The sequence below is a fragment of the Capsicum annuum genome, chromosome 5, assembly GCF_002878395.1.
Source record: "Capsicum annuum cultivar UCD-10X-F1 chromosome 5, UCD10Xv1.1, whole genome shotgun sequence".
Classification (NCBI taxonomy): Eukaryota; Viridiplantae; Streptophyta; class Magnoliopsida; order Solanales; family Solanaceae; genus Capsicum; species Capsicum annuum.
This window is the reverse complement of record NC_061115.1, coordinates 170,184,902-170,200,884: the sequence shown is the minus strand read 5'-3', so window position 1 is coordinate 170,200,884 and position 15,983 is coordinate 170,184,902. Positions and strand designations below refer to the sequence as shown.

Below are 15,983 nucleotides of genomic sequence, written 5' to 3'. Positions count from 1 at the left end.
AATCCCGCTTTCCGCAAGGAAAATGGGGCGCAACAATTGACATTTCAAGTCACTATACTTAACCATTTTTAAGTAACTACACTTAACCATTTTCAAGTCAAAACACAAGTTCACCTTTCAAGTACCTACACTTAAACATTTTCAAGCCACTAATTCACTTCTCAAGTGACCACACTTAACTATTCAAAACACAAGCTCACCTTTCAAGTACCAACACTTAAACATTTTCAAGTCACTAATTCACTTCTCAAGTGACCACACTTAAATATATTCAAAACACAAGTTCACCTTTTAAGTACCTACACTTAAACATTTTCAAGTCACTGACTCACTTCTCAAGTGACCACAATTGATTAAATTCAAAACAAAAGTTCACATTTCAAGTACCTACACTTAAACGTTTTCAAGTCGATAATTCACTTCTCAAGTGACCATACTTAACTAAATTCAAAACACAAGTTCATCTTTCAAATAACTAAGTTCAAACCACAAGTCACTTATTCACTTTTCAAGTGACCACACTTAACTAAATTCAAAACACAAGTCCACATTTCAATTACATACACTTAAACATTTTCAAGTCACTAATTCATCTCTCAAATGATCACACTTAACTAAATTCAAAACACAAGTTAACCTTTCAAGTAACTACACTTAAACATTTTTGACTCACTAATTCACTTTTTAAGTGACCACACTTTAGTAAATTCAAAATACAAGTTCACAGTTTAAATACCTAAAAACATTTTCAAGTCACTAATTCACTTCACAAGTAACCACACTTCAGTAAATTCAAAACACAAGTTCATATTTCAACTACCTAAACTTAAACATTTTCGAGTCACTAATTCACTACGCAAGTGACCATACTTTCGTAAATTCAAAACACAAGTTCACATTTCAACTACCCAAACTTAAACATTTTTGAGTCACTAATTCACTACTCAAGTGACCACACTTTAGTAAATTCAATTGACAAGTTCACCTTTCAAGTACCTACACTTAGGCATTTTCATACAAGTCCAAATAAGAAAAAATCAAATTAAAATATTAAGATCACAAAATATGTTAAAAGAAGAAGAAATAAAGGAGTAGAATAAAACCTAAATTTAACACAAAAGTAGTTGGTATTGTGGGCTTATGCGTGTTGGTCGGTTGGTGGGGAAGATGCAGCGGCGCTAGCATCTTTGTCGGCTGCTATTGTCATTGGTTGCTGTTGTTGCTCCGGTGGAAAGCGGCGGTTGGCTACGGCAATTTGGTTCATAGAGGAGATGAAGAGAGATGGGTTTTTGCAGTGGCTAGAAGGAGAATGGAGGGAGGAAATGACGCGGTGGTAGCGGCGCTGGTTGCTGCGTCGGCCAGAGAAAAGAGAAAGAGTGGCAGAAAGTGGTTGCTTCACTGACCGGTGGTGTGCGTGGTTTTGTTTTAGAGAGAAGGGAGAGCAGAGAGAGAGAAGTGACTGTTGTTGAATGGATTAGGGTTAAGGATGGATTAAAAAGGAAAGAAAGAAAGTTGATCTCAGCCGTTGGCTCAAATTTGATCTATGGCTGAGTTTAAAAGGATTTTTTAAAAAAAAGCTAGAATTTAAATTCCAATTTAAGATAAAATATTTGGCTAAAATTGTCATTAACTTGATACAAAATGTCTAGAAAATAAACAAATTGAGAAATTGGATTGAATTAGGGCTGCTATTTTAATAAATATGGAAATAACAAAAAATAGTAAGACGTCAATATTAAAATAAATTAAGCATGTAAAAATTAATGTTACATAAAATTACAATATAAAATAGCAGCCTAAGAGGGGTATTATAAGGTTAAAATTGGCTGTCAACACAACTAACCAGGTTTAGTCCCACAAATTGAGTTTGTGGAGGGTACAGTGTACATGGATCTTACCGTTAAGGTAGATATGTTGTTTCCAATAGACCCTCGGTTTGAGAAAAATAGTCTGAAGCAGTCTAATTTTAAGAAAAAATAATAGTGAAAGTTGATTTAATATTGATTGTTGATCAAATATGATGAACGGTTGAGATTAAAATTGAGGAGATGAGTCAAATTGGGATTAGAAATAAGGTTAAAAAAATTGAATTGGAGATTTCGATTAGGTTAGTAAAACGTATTAATCTGATGAATTGTCGATTAATTAGCTTTATTATTATAAGTTCAATAGTGTATTATCACCTCGATCATATGATGTTAACGTATTATTCAAAATATTTGGATATATAGATTCAGTTAACTAGTTTTTAACTGCTATGTACATCACTATACAAAAGATATGTATTTATACATACATACAAACATACATACATACATACAAACATACATACATACATACATATATATATATATATATATATATATATATATATATATATATATATATATATATATATATATATATATATATATTAAAATTGACTATCAACTTTGTAATATGTACAATATATATCAGATACACGTGTATATTACCTCGTAATACAATGTATTTCATATATACTCTGATGAATTATTGTTTAATTTATCTTACATTATTATATTATAACTTCAATAGTATATTATTACCTTGATCAATCGATCGTATGATATCAATGTATTCAATACATATAGTTGATTGACTATCAACTTCAAAATATGTACTATATACATCACATATACAGGTATATTACCTCGTAATAAAATATATTTCATATATACTCTGATGAATTATAATTTATTTTAGATTACATTATTATATTATAACTTCAACAGTATATTATTACCTTGATCAATCGATCGTATGATATCAACGTATTCAATATATATAGTTGATTGACTATCAACTTTAAAATATGTATCATATACATCACATACACATGTATATTAATTCATAATACAACGTATTTTACAACGTATTTCATATATACTCTGATGAATTATCGCTTAATTTAGCTTATATTTTTATATTATAACTTCAATAGTATATTATTACCTTGATCAATCGATCGTTTGATATCAATGTATACATATATAATTGAATATATTTAATTTTTTTAAAATACAAAATTATTTATTTAATAGTAAATTAAAAATATCAAATATCGACGGACAGTGTCGTTTTCATAAAGTTAATTTTTATTTATTTTTAACAAAATTTACACTGTCCGTCGTTTTTTGTAAAAAATACGAAATACTAAAAAATAATTAAAAATTGCTACGATAGTGTCTCTTTTCTATAATTAATATTTTAAAAATAAAAAATTATAGCGAAGTTGTCCATCAATTTTAATAAAAATAAAAATTAAGTTTAAAAATCGACGGACAACGTCGTTTTTATCATAAAGTTAATTTTTATTTATTTTTAACAAAAGTGACGTTGTCCGTAGCTTTTTATAAAAATACAAAAAAAAAAATAATTAAAAATTACGACGGATAGCATCGCTTTTCTATAATTAATATTTTAAAAATAAAAAATTATAGCGACATTGTTCGTTGATTTTAATAAAAATAAAAATTAAATTTAAAAACTGACGGACAACGTCGCTTTTTATCATAAAGTTAATTTTTATTTATGTTTAACAAAAGCAACTCTGTCCGTCGCTTTTTGTAAAAATGCATAAGAAAATAATTAAAAATTGAGACGGAGAGCGTCGTTTTTCTAGAATTAATATTTTAAAAATGAAAACTATAGCAACGTTGTCTGTTAATTTTAATAAAAATAAATAAAAACAAAAACTAAATTTAAAAATCGACGAACAACGTCACTTTTTAAAATTAATTATTATTATTTTTAAATAAATAACGACGCTATCTGTCATATTTATTAAAAAAATTATAAATTATTTGTTAATTAGTTGGCACAATAATCCGCAAAAACAAAAAGCAACAGAATTAAGATGTTGACCATCGATTTTAATAAAAAATAAATAAAAATAAAAATAAAACTAAAAAAGCGACGGACAGTGTCACTTTTCTCGTCTCTTTTTAAAGTGACACAGTTCTTCGCTTTTTTGCGTTGCTTTTTGGCCTTTTTTTAGTAGTGATGATGATTAAATTATTTAAACAAATCATTAATTAAAATAAAAACTTAATTAGAATGAGATTTATTGCTTCCACTGAGGGTTGGAGAGATTGAGAAATTTTACTTTTTTATCGGTTTTGGTCGATAACCATCTCAGAATTCTTGGATATGAAACTTCTTCCTGTTAGTTCACTTATTGTCTGAGATAAAGAATGACTTCAAATGCCCAAGCCTATAAAATAATGTCAATAAATCTAAATCATTATTCAATAAAAAATAAATGAATCATAATAAAAGAAATCTTTACCATGAAAGCCCACGGAAAGTCATATAGGTTAACTGTCTTTGGTGTTAATGGAGTTAACAAATATTTGATAATTATTTTGAAGCTTTCATAACCCTAATGATAGCTGTTAAATGCCCCAAGATTCTCGGAGAGTTCAATTAAACCAAGTGGTATGTTGTTGTTAACGTCTCTTAGCTAGCCCAAATAATATTATGTACAAACCAAACCAAGCACAATGATTACTTGTACTTCTTTGAAAGTCTTTTACCTTTCAACTCTTCTATCAAATTTGTGTTTTTGAAGCTTGGACCAATTAGGGACAATAAATCATCACCATCACTTGACTTGACTTGACTTTGACTTTTGATGGGCGGGGTGTTTTTGACTTTGACTTTTGATATAGGGAGTATTTTTTTGGATTAGAATAGGTATAAGATAAAAAAAAAAAAAAAGGATCACATTTTAGTCCAGTAACTATGACAAACTCCTTCCAACCAAAACAAACAGGCATACCACAAAAATTTATCCATACCTCATCCATCTTATCTTTATTTTCATACATAAACCTACGCTTGAGAAGATCATACACCATGGTCATTTGGAAACAAGCATTGTTGTCCTTCGGCAAATCAAGATATTGCTCACAGCAAATGTCCATGAAATAAGCATCAAATTTTTGGTCTCGAAGCATTTTTCTAAAGGTATCAAAAGATTTTTTTATGGATGACTTTACCACAAAATCACCAGTTAAATCTGTGGCGCCATCATACTGCATTCTCACAAGATAGCTATCAATGCTGAAGATTTTGACCAACTCTTTAGTGGAAGGGCTATTACCATTTGAATCATCTCTTTTGAAACTATCCTCTTCCTCATGTTCATTTTTTTCTACTTCTGATTGAGATATCACTTGTACAACAAGCTCATAGAGTGGTAGATGTATCCTAACTGCTTTACTTATTTCTTTCCTAGTACTTGATTCGTGTTTTTGGGAGCTATATTATCTAAAAATGAGAGGAAAATAAAAAAAAAATTATAATTTATTAATGCATTGTTAAAAAAGGTTAATAGTAAATCTAACAAGTACAACACAGTAAAATAAAAGTTCCAACATATTACTCATATGTTGCAAAAAGTTGAGTCATCAGTTGCAACATATAACTAACTTGTTGCAACAGATGAATAATTTGTTGAAAATAATAATAAAAAGTTTCAAAACTGTTGTGATTTATTCCAACAAATCACTCATCTGTTGAAATAAATGACTGATCTATGCAACAGATCATTCATCTGTTGCAGCAGATGAGTGATCTGTTAGAATTGTTATCAAATTGTTTAGATTTCTTCCAACAGAAGGGTCATCTGTTGCGATAGATGAGTGATCTGTTAGAAGAAATCAAAATCTTGGATATGTTATCTGTTGGAATAACTATTAGAATTTCATCCAACAGATGGTTTATCTATTGCAACATATGATTCATCTTATGTAACAGATGGTTTATCTATTGCAACAGATAATCCATTTGTTGCAAAAAAAAAAAATAGCAAGATTTTGTTCAATAGAACAACATCCATAACACCATTTAATATTAATACACTATTCTTTACCAAGAACAACAACAACCCACAAACAACAAATCAACCCAGCAACACAACATAACACACACAACAAGAACATCAACATTGACTAACAACACCAACATTGTTGTTTTGTTTGTACAAACACAAATGATAAAAAACAAACCTAAAAAAATACAACAAACACCAACAAATTGAATCAACAGTTCGATAACAACAACAACTACAGTAACAACAAAAAATTATATTTCATTCCGAAAAGAGAAGAGAAGAAATGCCACAATTAGAATTTTCTTGAGTCCCCATTTCAAATTTAAACAACAAATATTTAAATTTTTAACCAATACTAGAAGAGAAGTTGACCCCAATTCCTTTTTTTCTTCATAACAAAAAAACCCTAATTTTTTACCTGTGAAATTCGAAACGGGACGATGAAGAACTCGAAGTTGTTGTTGCCAAAGAATACTGTCACGTCGATTGACGGTTGAAAGTCGAAAAAACCTGAAACTATTTGATGTTGGAGGTTGAAGCTGTAGGGGATTGAATGGAGAAATTTGCAGAACTGTTGGTTGAAAAGTTTGAGAGAAACTGTCGGAGATAGAGGGGAGAGAGACGTTGATTTGGAGAGGAGAGAGGTGTGAGTTGTTTTGTATTTTTAAAAAAATTAAATTTTTAAAAAAATATTAATTAAATTCATAATTAACTTAATCAAATTTCTTAATTATATTACATCTTTAAGTTTCACAAATTTTTCATTCAAAAGTTAAAATTTTAAGAAATCTTTACTTCAATTTTCTCGTCAAACCTACTATTCGTCCTTTTTAAAATTTTAGAAAGCAAAAAAAAAAAAAAAAAAAGCGCGCTTTTATCCCATTCTACTGGCTCACTTTGCTCAATTCCTATCGGCTTGAAAGCAAAGGACTTTTGATGTGGCTTTATCCCACTATTCCGTACATTCTTCTCAACAATTTCAGGTATGCCTTGCAATTTGGACTTCCTGTCCCACAAAAATTGCCATAGCATCTGTGTGCTCGAATTATAGCGATATGTTACTAGACACCTGCACTGCATGATGTTGCTGCAATGCCTTTTGAGTGTTTAATGCTTTTTTTTAAGAACTGAATATAATTTGAGTTTATTTAAGAACTGAATATAATTTAAGTATGGTATTTTGATGGAACATTCTGAATCTTTGAGGGTTTCAGGTTGTATAATAGATCCCTAGTTGTGCTTAAGCATCTCCCTCCGCGTGCGGCGTTTTCATATTTTAACTTATACTAAAGTTAATTATTGTCATGCTAATTGTTTAATATGATTTCTTCCCATCTTTCCTAGTGATGGTGGACAGTGTTACGTGATACCTATTACTGGTGGGAGGTATCCCGTGGAATTAATTGAGGTGCGTGAAAGCTTGCTTGGACACTAAATTTAACAGAAAAAAATTTGTCGTGTTAAAACAATATTTGTTCTCTCATGACTTTGGCTGTATTGGTTTGAAAAAAAAGTGGTTTAGTTAGATTTCTATGGTTTCTTACATTCAGTGCGGACCTAGAACATCTTTGTCATGGGTGCTTATGCGTGCTTTATACGGAATACTAAGTTGCTTCTAATCACATAAGGGGTGCTTGGTCAATCTATTCACATATTTATACTAGTTTCGTATATATGAATGTAGTACATGATTCAAGACAATGGATGCTTGAGCACCGTTCCTAAGTACATTGCCATTGTGCATTTCCTAGTTTTGAGGCTTGTATTGTTTTTAGAGAGCAGTGTCTGTTATGTGACTATTTAATATTTGTATTGCACCATGTGGAAGTACTTGCTATATAAGGTTGGTGATCAATGAAGATGTGTACAGCCAGGGGCAATCTAGGGTATAAGATGTGGGTTTCGAAAGTAACTTTGGTGCAGGTCCTATATTTGTATTGGAAAGTCCGTGAAATATATAAAATTATAAGTTGGGAATCTACTAACAAAGTGGATTGTTGATTCAGCGGTCAAAACTGCGGTTACTAAAGCCTTTGTACTCCTTGACTAGTGTTCGATTTCGAATCGTGGGGAGAGGTGATTTGACGGGACTTGACGCTTCTCCATCTTACCATGGATATGACCTTAGATATAAGATTATGGAGGACACGAGTTAGGATAGAGGGTTAGTTAGGTAGTTGAGGGTGGAGTGATGTCTCGTTTTTCCTAGATATAGGTTTTTTGGAGTCTTATTCTTATGGTCTTGCTTTTGATATCTATCCTCATATGTTGTTTGTTGTGTTTCAATTATCACATTGTTTTGTTGTTATTATTTATTGTATGCTCTCTTCATTCTCTTCTTTTACATGGATTTGTTGCACTTGAGTCAAGGGTCTTGCAGAAACAGCCTCTCTACCTCCACGAGGTAGTGGTAAGGTTTGCGTACACTCTACCCTCCCCAGAGCCCACTTGTGGGATTTCATTGGGTATGTTGTTGGCTAGTTTTTGATTTCGAACTTGGATGCGTGTCTGTGCACAGCAGGAACTTGGACTATGTTTCTAAGGAGCTTTATTTTTTCTTTTTTCCCCAAGAGTTGTTTGTTAGGGACAGAAAAGGAAAGAGGGGAAAATGGATATCAAGGATGTGGGGTCTTCACTTGATTCCTTGATATCCTCATTCAACACTCGGATATCGGAGATTCAACAGCTTGTCATAGCTCGAAACAGTAATTATCTGCTCAACTTGTTGTTCTAAAGCTTCTCATCTGTACTTATTCCTGCTGTTCAATTTTTGTGCAATGTGAATAGTGTACCCAGCAAGCAGCGTTTCAGATTTGTCAGCTATTGACTCTGCGGTGAAGGTTTTGGAGCTTCAGCTCCAAAAAATAAAAATCCGGCTGCGTGAAGAAACTGAAGCCATCCCCAAAGCCAAGGTATTTCTCTTTCTCTCTCTCTCTCTAAGCCTGAGCCTGTATTGCTAATTTGATTTAAATTAGGATTTCTTAGGCTTGCTATCTATTTCCAACTTCCAAGTCCAGAAATTTCAAGACCATGGAAGTTTTCCACTTTCTATGATTAGGGTAGGGACTCTCAATTGATTCCCACTATTTGTCCTATCTAAAAGTTATTACTCTATCTAGAATCTAGTCAGCGTATTTTATGAAAATTTGGAATGTTTGATCAGTGTTCCGTGAATCTTAGTTTGATCAGTGTTTCGTGAATCTTAGTTTGACAAGTGTTTCGTTAATCTTATGTATGGTTAGTGCATTTGTTATTGGATGCACATTCCTGTGTTTATGGTTCACCTTGTTTTTGGAAAAGAAAGTGTGGTATAGTTCAGCATTCCATCTTAATTTAAACACGTATGTATATGCAATAACTCGTTGCTTCTTCGGCTGCAGAAGCTAATAGAAGCGTCTCTGCAGCAGCAAAAGAAATTGCAACATTTATCTTCTGTTGTTCCATCATATGTTCCTGATAGAGTGACTAAAACAACTGATGATTCTATCAAATGGTAACATTCTGTACTATGTAATGAAATAGCTTTACTAACATGTGGTCCTTACTCCTTAAGAAGATCCATTCTTTCTGACTATGAATTTGTCCTTTTGGTAGTTTACATCTAGAGCCCAGTGTCGAGGATCTTGGTTTGGTTTCTCTGAAACTTGATGAACCTGCACCCAAGGTGACAAGCTCTCCCTGATTCTCTAGCTCTCTACATATCACATGATTTCTTCTGTCCTGAAAATGCAAGTTACATCTTTTGCTGATGTAGCTTGATAAATAGACAGTATCCATCATACTTAATCTGGTCAAACTACAGGAAGGCTTTAAGTGGGGTATCAGATTGCATAAAGAGTAAGTTCCATATTTAATCTGGTCAAATAACAGGAAGGCCCTAAGCGGGATATCTGATTGAATAATGGGTGAGATTTAGTTTTCTCATAGCTAGCCAGAATAATGAAAATCAAATCATTCTAGGATCAGGAATGCGTTCTTCTCACTCGATGAGTCAATGAAGTAATTGTTTCTAGCGCCTGCCAATGAGTTGTGGGGAAAAAGAAAAGGACTCCCAAGAGTGTCACATATTATTGCACCCCAATTTTGATATAATAGTGATCAAAGGATGCAGTTTATCGTTCTTCTTCTAGTATGAAAGACATTTACTGAATGAGTCAGCTGTTCACTGTTCAGGACAGCTCTAAATGGTTCTCCAGAACCAAAATAGCATGCAATGATCTCACCCTATATTTTTGTTGACATCAGGAGAAAAAAGGTCGCGCCTCGCCTCCACTTTTCTACATTAATTCTGATGAACTGAATTCTGTACCACCGTAAGTTCTTTCTAAATCCGGTTAAGGTTACACGTTTTTATACAGCAATATCATCACGAACTGTCTAGCCTCCTCCCAGAGAGAGTGAGAGAGAGACCAAAAGGTTGCTGATGTAAAAGAGATGCCAATTTCTTTTACTTCTTTTGCATCATAAAGCTCTATCTTATGTATTTGCTGACAATAAGAGAGACAAATTGCAGATATATGAAACAGCGTATAACTTTGGAAAAGGTCAATGCAGCAATAAATGACATGGCTACTTATGCTGAAGCAACTTCTCAGCTTCTCACAGCCCCTCGTAAAAAGGTTGCTTTTTGGTCAATCTGGTTACAAATTTCACTTGAAACTTGGTATTACTCCTGTGCTGACTCCTATCTTTTTCCTCCTGAAGCTCAAAGAAAATCTTGCGGAGAGAGCAATGGTAAGTGAACTGAATCTTACCTATTAAAGTCGGCTTTCTCATTATTAAAATTGGGATACCACATATCCCGTAGAGATTTGAACTTTGCCCGTTCAAACTAAGTCTGCAGATTTAAGCCTCACCAGTGTTATTGCAGTTCTATTTTCAAGTAGAAATATTACAGCTTCCACATATGTTCACAAATCATATATTGGAAGATGGATCCTTCCTGTTTGGGATATCTCTGCTTGTCAAATGTGTCCATATTATTTGCAAAATGCTAAGGCTGGCCGTACCTACCAGATTGTCAATTTATAATACAGAGCCAGTGGTTTGAGCATTCTGATCTGGATTGGGTTCACTTTGTTTTGGTCTCTATCATTTTAGAAGGAATTACTTTGGAAAAGACGCTGTAAGAATTCTAGTAACCCAATTCTATGGATTTCCTTGCAAGGACACCTCTAGAATTCTGAGGCAGCTTAGGGATGGAGTTAGTGATAGAAATTATATGTGAAGTCCATTTAGAAATTGCTTTGCAAATGGTTGGTTGTGATGAAAAGTTTATGTGGCACCCTTGGGATTTGTACAGATAATCGTTAGTCTTGAGGCCTAACTGCTGTAGGGACGAGGTGTCTTATCCTTGAGACCATCACATATTCCTGTTTATGCCAGTTTAGCTTTCTCTGATTTTCTAAATTAATTGATCTATACATGTGTGTGCAAGACATAATATAAGGGGCTCCCTTCAGTCTTATATCCTTGAAGGAATCTAGTTTTGTACCTTTGCTTATGATGTGTAATTGAAATAATTAGCTACTTATGGACTATATTTAACTTGCTTATAGTATATTGTTTTCCTTGTGATACCTACCTCTTAGAAAGTGGAACCTTTGTTGATTAAATTTGACGTGCTTAAACAGCATAACGCTACTCATGTTTTGCAGGAATTAAGAGATATTGCCGCAACCGAAGCAGTTAAAGGAAAACATTTCTTTCTGGAAACTGACATCAAAGGGCCTTCACTGAAGCTTGACAATACAGGAAAAGCAATACTAACTGTGAGTTACTCTTTATGTTAAACTTTCAAGTGTTATGGACTTAAATTATAGTTCGCAGGTTACCTTAGTGAAACTTTAAGTGTATTTATTTTTGGCTCGAGTTCATTTTTCCTTCCCTTTTTTTTAAATAATGGTTAGCTTTTAGCTTTATATTCAGTTACATTTACATGTCGGTACAATATCTGTACTCTTGACATGTGAAAGTTCTCATCAAGATGTCAATCTCTGAACAATTTTTCAATTTTAACTATTCCTTTGTTACTTCATATTTGGCAGATTTGATCTAGGATTTCCTTTGAAAATCCTTTCTGATTCATTCTTTGACAAGAATCTCATACATCAGATTTTTGTAATCATCTTTTAATGTTCATAAAAGATTGACTTAGTTTTAGTGAATTTATGCCGATTTTGATTCATTCTCTTGGCAATGCCTTTTATGCCCTAGAACTATAGTGGTCCACGTTGAAACGTATCCATGTACTTGGTTTGACCATCAATCTTAAACCTACCTCTCTCAATCTCTCAAATTCTAACACTAGCCGCTCGAATAACCATGCTATTAGCACCTCTACTTTCCTGCTCAAAGCACTTTATACAGCACCACCAACTATTTATGATTTAGATAAGAAAATAATGACTGAAGAACCAGATTCATGCTTCTTGGCACTTTTTGTCATTGGCAGGTCCTCCGGCACCTTGGTCGTATCAGTGAAACTCGAATTGGTCATCACCGTGTGATCCTTCTTTTGAGGCCTCGCTGAATTGAAACCAATGCTCAGTTAGGAATTTGAACAGCTTCGTGTGATGACTTCGATTAGCATATGAATGAGAAAATTCAAGCTCTCCTCACACCTGAGGAACCTGTTGCTGTTTACAGTATAAAATTGTATGATATCATTGAATGTTATAGGACAATTCAACCATCTGGAAGATCAGTTCTTGTTGATGCATGCTTTGACACAAAGTTCATATTAAGTATCAAATGTTAGTGGCAGTGCGTTTATCGATTTGATTCAACTTTTTGTTGTTATAAGGCCTAGAGTTTACCTGAAGGTTTGACATCACAAAACCTTCTCCAGTTACCTACAAGTGGCCAAAGTTACAGATTTCTCTAAACTTGAATTGATTCCTTTTAAGCAACTGATAAATTGAAATGTTCAAGAAAATTTAAAACATAATGCTAGTTCATGTCTTTTTGGCAACTAATAAATTAAATGTTAAAAGAAAATGTTAAAATATAATACTTGTTAATATCTTTTTGTTTTACAAGTTTAACCACACGTATCTCGTGCATGTAACATTTGATTATTTAAAATTAAATAATTTTATCTATTACAGAGATTTTTAGTGCAATTTCACATTTCAATATAATTATATAAACATAAACCTATATTTAGTTTAAACACATATTTTATCATTAGAAGTTTTAAGTGGTTGATCGATGTCACTTTTACATTGCCATGCAGTACTCTTTCCGTTGTTGCCAAAGACTAAGAGAGACATCAATTTGAATCATATTTGTGCCATGATTATTTTTTTCTATATTTAAAATCTTTCTTTGTTTTTAAAGTCAAATTTTTACAAAATCATTGATTACGTTTTTATTACGTACTTAAAACTTTTAAAATTTGATACTTCTTAAATTTTTCTTATTCTAATATTTTTATATTTATTTTTAGATTTTTCAAATTTTCTTAAAATCAAATGTAGTTGATTTAGAATTCTTAAATTAATGAAAAAATATTAGTTGTCATTAATTCTGATGAATTCTAATAAGAAAAAATTTTGTCATAAATAAAGTTAATTAATTTTTAATACTTAAATATTAGAAAAAAACACTACTTTTAATAAAGAAATATTTTAGCATAAATATATTTAAATAAATTTCAACTCTTAAATATCCAGAAAAAAGTAATAAAAAGATGATTTTGTCTAAAACAAATACTTTTAATAAAAGACAAAATTATAGATTATAGATATACTTTTAATATATTATACATTATAGATATAGATATAAATTATAGATATAGATTATAGATTATATTGTTTTATTTGGAAGAATTGCATCAGGAATGTTGTAGGCACGTAAAAAAATACATATGATGTTACATATCAAAAAGACAAAAACCACGAATGTTGATCACTACAAAAAACATGGAGTAAAATTCTCATTTCTCAATGTTCCACAAATCCCTAGAACAATCATATCCTTCTACACTGGCACACTCCAATACATTTCCTTTACATCAGCACCAATGGTGGCGATCTAATTCAGGGTGGATCTGTTAAGAGCGGTGAGTGTGCCACGCTACCCGCAAACTTTGACGGAAGTTTTTACTATATACGGATATAATCAAATAATTAACATGCTATTCACAAAACTGAAGAATTGTTTATTCAGAGTGGTAGAGCATCACATTTACTGCCCCTAGGGTGCATGTTCGACCTTTGGCAACCTTATTTTTTTCCTTTATTTGTAGGCTGAAGTGAAGCCACAAATGACTACTCAGTTGGCAACCCGTTTTTCTTATATATGTATTAATAGTAATTATATTAATTTTTTTTTTATTTTCCAAATATTAATCGTTAATATTGATATTAAAAAGTGCTTAATTTTATTGACTCTCCTCAAATTAAAAAAAATCCTATTCTAGCGGCGGGCATGGTATGATATATATTGAATACCATATCAAAATTAAAATTTTTTATACCGCAATATGGATGTTATGGTATTTGGTAGAACTTTTAAATTATTTTGATATTTGGTATGGTATTTGGTATTTATACAATAAATATCGAAATACCGTTTACTGCATCAAAGTTTTTTAATGATATATAAAACTCATATATATAATATTTAAGATTATTAAATATATTTATATATCATCCATTAGCCAATCGAACATAAAAGTAACTTTTATTCAGAAATAAATTTTTTGGAAAGCTTATTAGTTAGTAGTACTATGCTGAAGCTTAGGTAATGTTGTTCAGAGTTTGCATCTTAGACTACTCAATCGTGATTAAAATGTTCTTTTAGTGTAATTGATTAACAATGAAAGTTTTTAGTTTGATATGATTGAGACATTTTTAAAGTTTAAAGTTATAATTTTTTCATATGCATGTATGTAAAGTCGAAATCAAATAAAGTATGGTTACCGAATTATCATACTGTAAAATACCGAAATCAAAATTAAAAATACCGAACCATACCGAACTAATTTTGTATGGTAATGGTATTGTTCTTCTAGATGCCGAAAATTGAAGTTACCGTATCGAAGTTTAAAATACTGTACCGTACCATGCCTACCCCTACCCTATTCCTCTCAAATTCCAATTCCCAAATCATCATTGTTCTTTGCTTTTTTGGTCTTTGCTGCTGCTATCGCCGGATTTGTTGACATTGCCGGCAAAGGTCACGGCCTCAGCCTCACTGGCCACCTCTCTCCGCATCTATTGTTAAGTTTACTTGGCACCTGAAGAGTTCAGATCTTGGATCCGTCTCTGATCCCATTTGAGCTGCTTCCTAGTCCATGTACTCCAACTTCCTGCAAATTCAAGTAATTTCCTTTCACTAACTTTTAAAGTTTAAACATTGACATTTAGAAAACCAAAAAAAGAAAAAGACAAACTTGAAAACAAAGATCTTTAAACATCTCAAGTCTCATACGTTGCGGTGGGATCATAGCAACCAAGGCTCTCCTTCATTGAGATTTAGAAAATGTTTGATCAATTCAGTAAGATGAAATCTTAAAAAAGTTTATCTAGGCGATTTTAGGATCTTTAAATGGGGACACACATATCCTTCTCAACTGTGATTCTTTTGTAGCTTGATCTTAGGTGGATTTATGCATCTTGTCATAATCTACACTTATTTAGCCTTGTTTTGAGGACATCTTCTGTGCGTAATGAGGTGATATTCATATAATTGAGCATCTATATGTTAAACTACTTGATTATATTGTTTAAGGTATGTTTCAAACAAGTTTAGGATCAATTTGGTCACTTAGAGTTTAGATGAGAAAACTAGTGTTACTAGCTTGAGCTATGTGTTGTTCTAGTTTATCTCGATGAATTCTAGAATGCGTAATGAGTTGATAATGGTATAATTGAGCATCTATTTGTTAAAATACTTTTTTATAAAGTTTAAGGTGTGTTCAAAACAAGCTTGGAACCAAAATGATCACTTAGAGCTTAGATGAGAAAACTAATGTTACTAGCTTGAGCTATGTGTTGTTCTAGTGTATCTCGATGGATTCTATTGTGCTGTGTGCATTAAGTTATCCTTGTTTTATGTTTTAGGAGGCCTTTTGATATGTTAATATCAATGTTGGGAAGTTAAACAAGCTGAATTTGAA

At 32.0% G+C, this 15,983-nt stretch overlaps 1 protein-coding gene across 2 annotated transcripts; it reads left to right on the top strand.

Moving 5' to 3' along the window:
- The first annotated feature begins 6,681 nt into the window (after positions 1 to 6,681).
- Positions 6,682 to 12,645, top strand: LOC107870596 (spindle and kinetochore-associated protein 1 homolog). 2 transcript variants are annotated; one of them, XM_047413251.1, is made up of 10 exons: positions 6,682 to 6,840; positions 8,429 to 8,562; positions 8,645 to 8,769; positions 9,238 to 9,350; positions 9,452 to 9,521; positions 10,103 to 10,170; positions 10,371 to 10,476; positions 10,562 to 10,591; positions 11,515 to 11,628; positions 12,312 to 12,645. In XM_047413251.1, exons 2-10 carry the CDS (start codon positions 8,466 to 8,468, stop codon positions 12,387 to 12,389), a joined length of 801 nt encoding a protein of 266 aa, XP_047269207.1. In that variant the 5' UTR covers positions 6,682 to 6,840; positions 8,429 to 8,465; the 3' UTR covers positions 12,390 to 12,645. The 2 variants fall into 2 exon arrangements, with proteins under 2 accessions (XP_047269207.1, XP_047269208.1); XM_047413252.1 differs by having other exon boundaries at positions 6,690 to 6,840; positions 8,431 to 8,562; positions 9,241 to 9,350.
- The last annotated feature ends 3,338 nt before the right edge of the window (positions 12,646 to 15,983 follow it).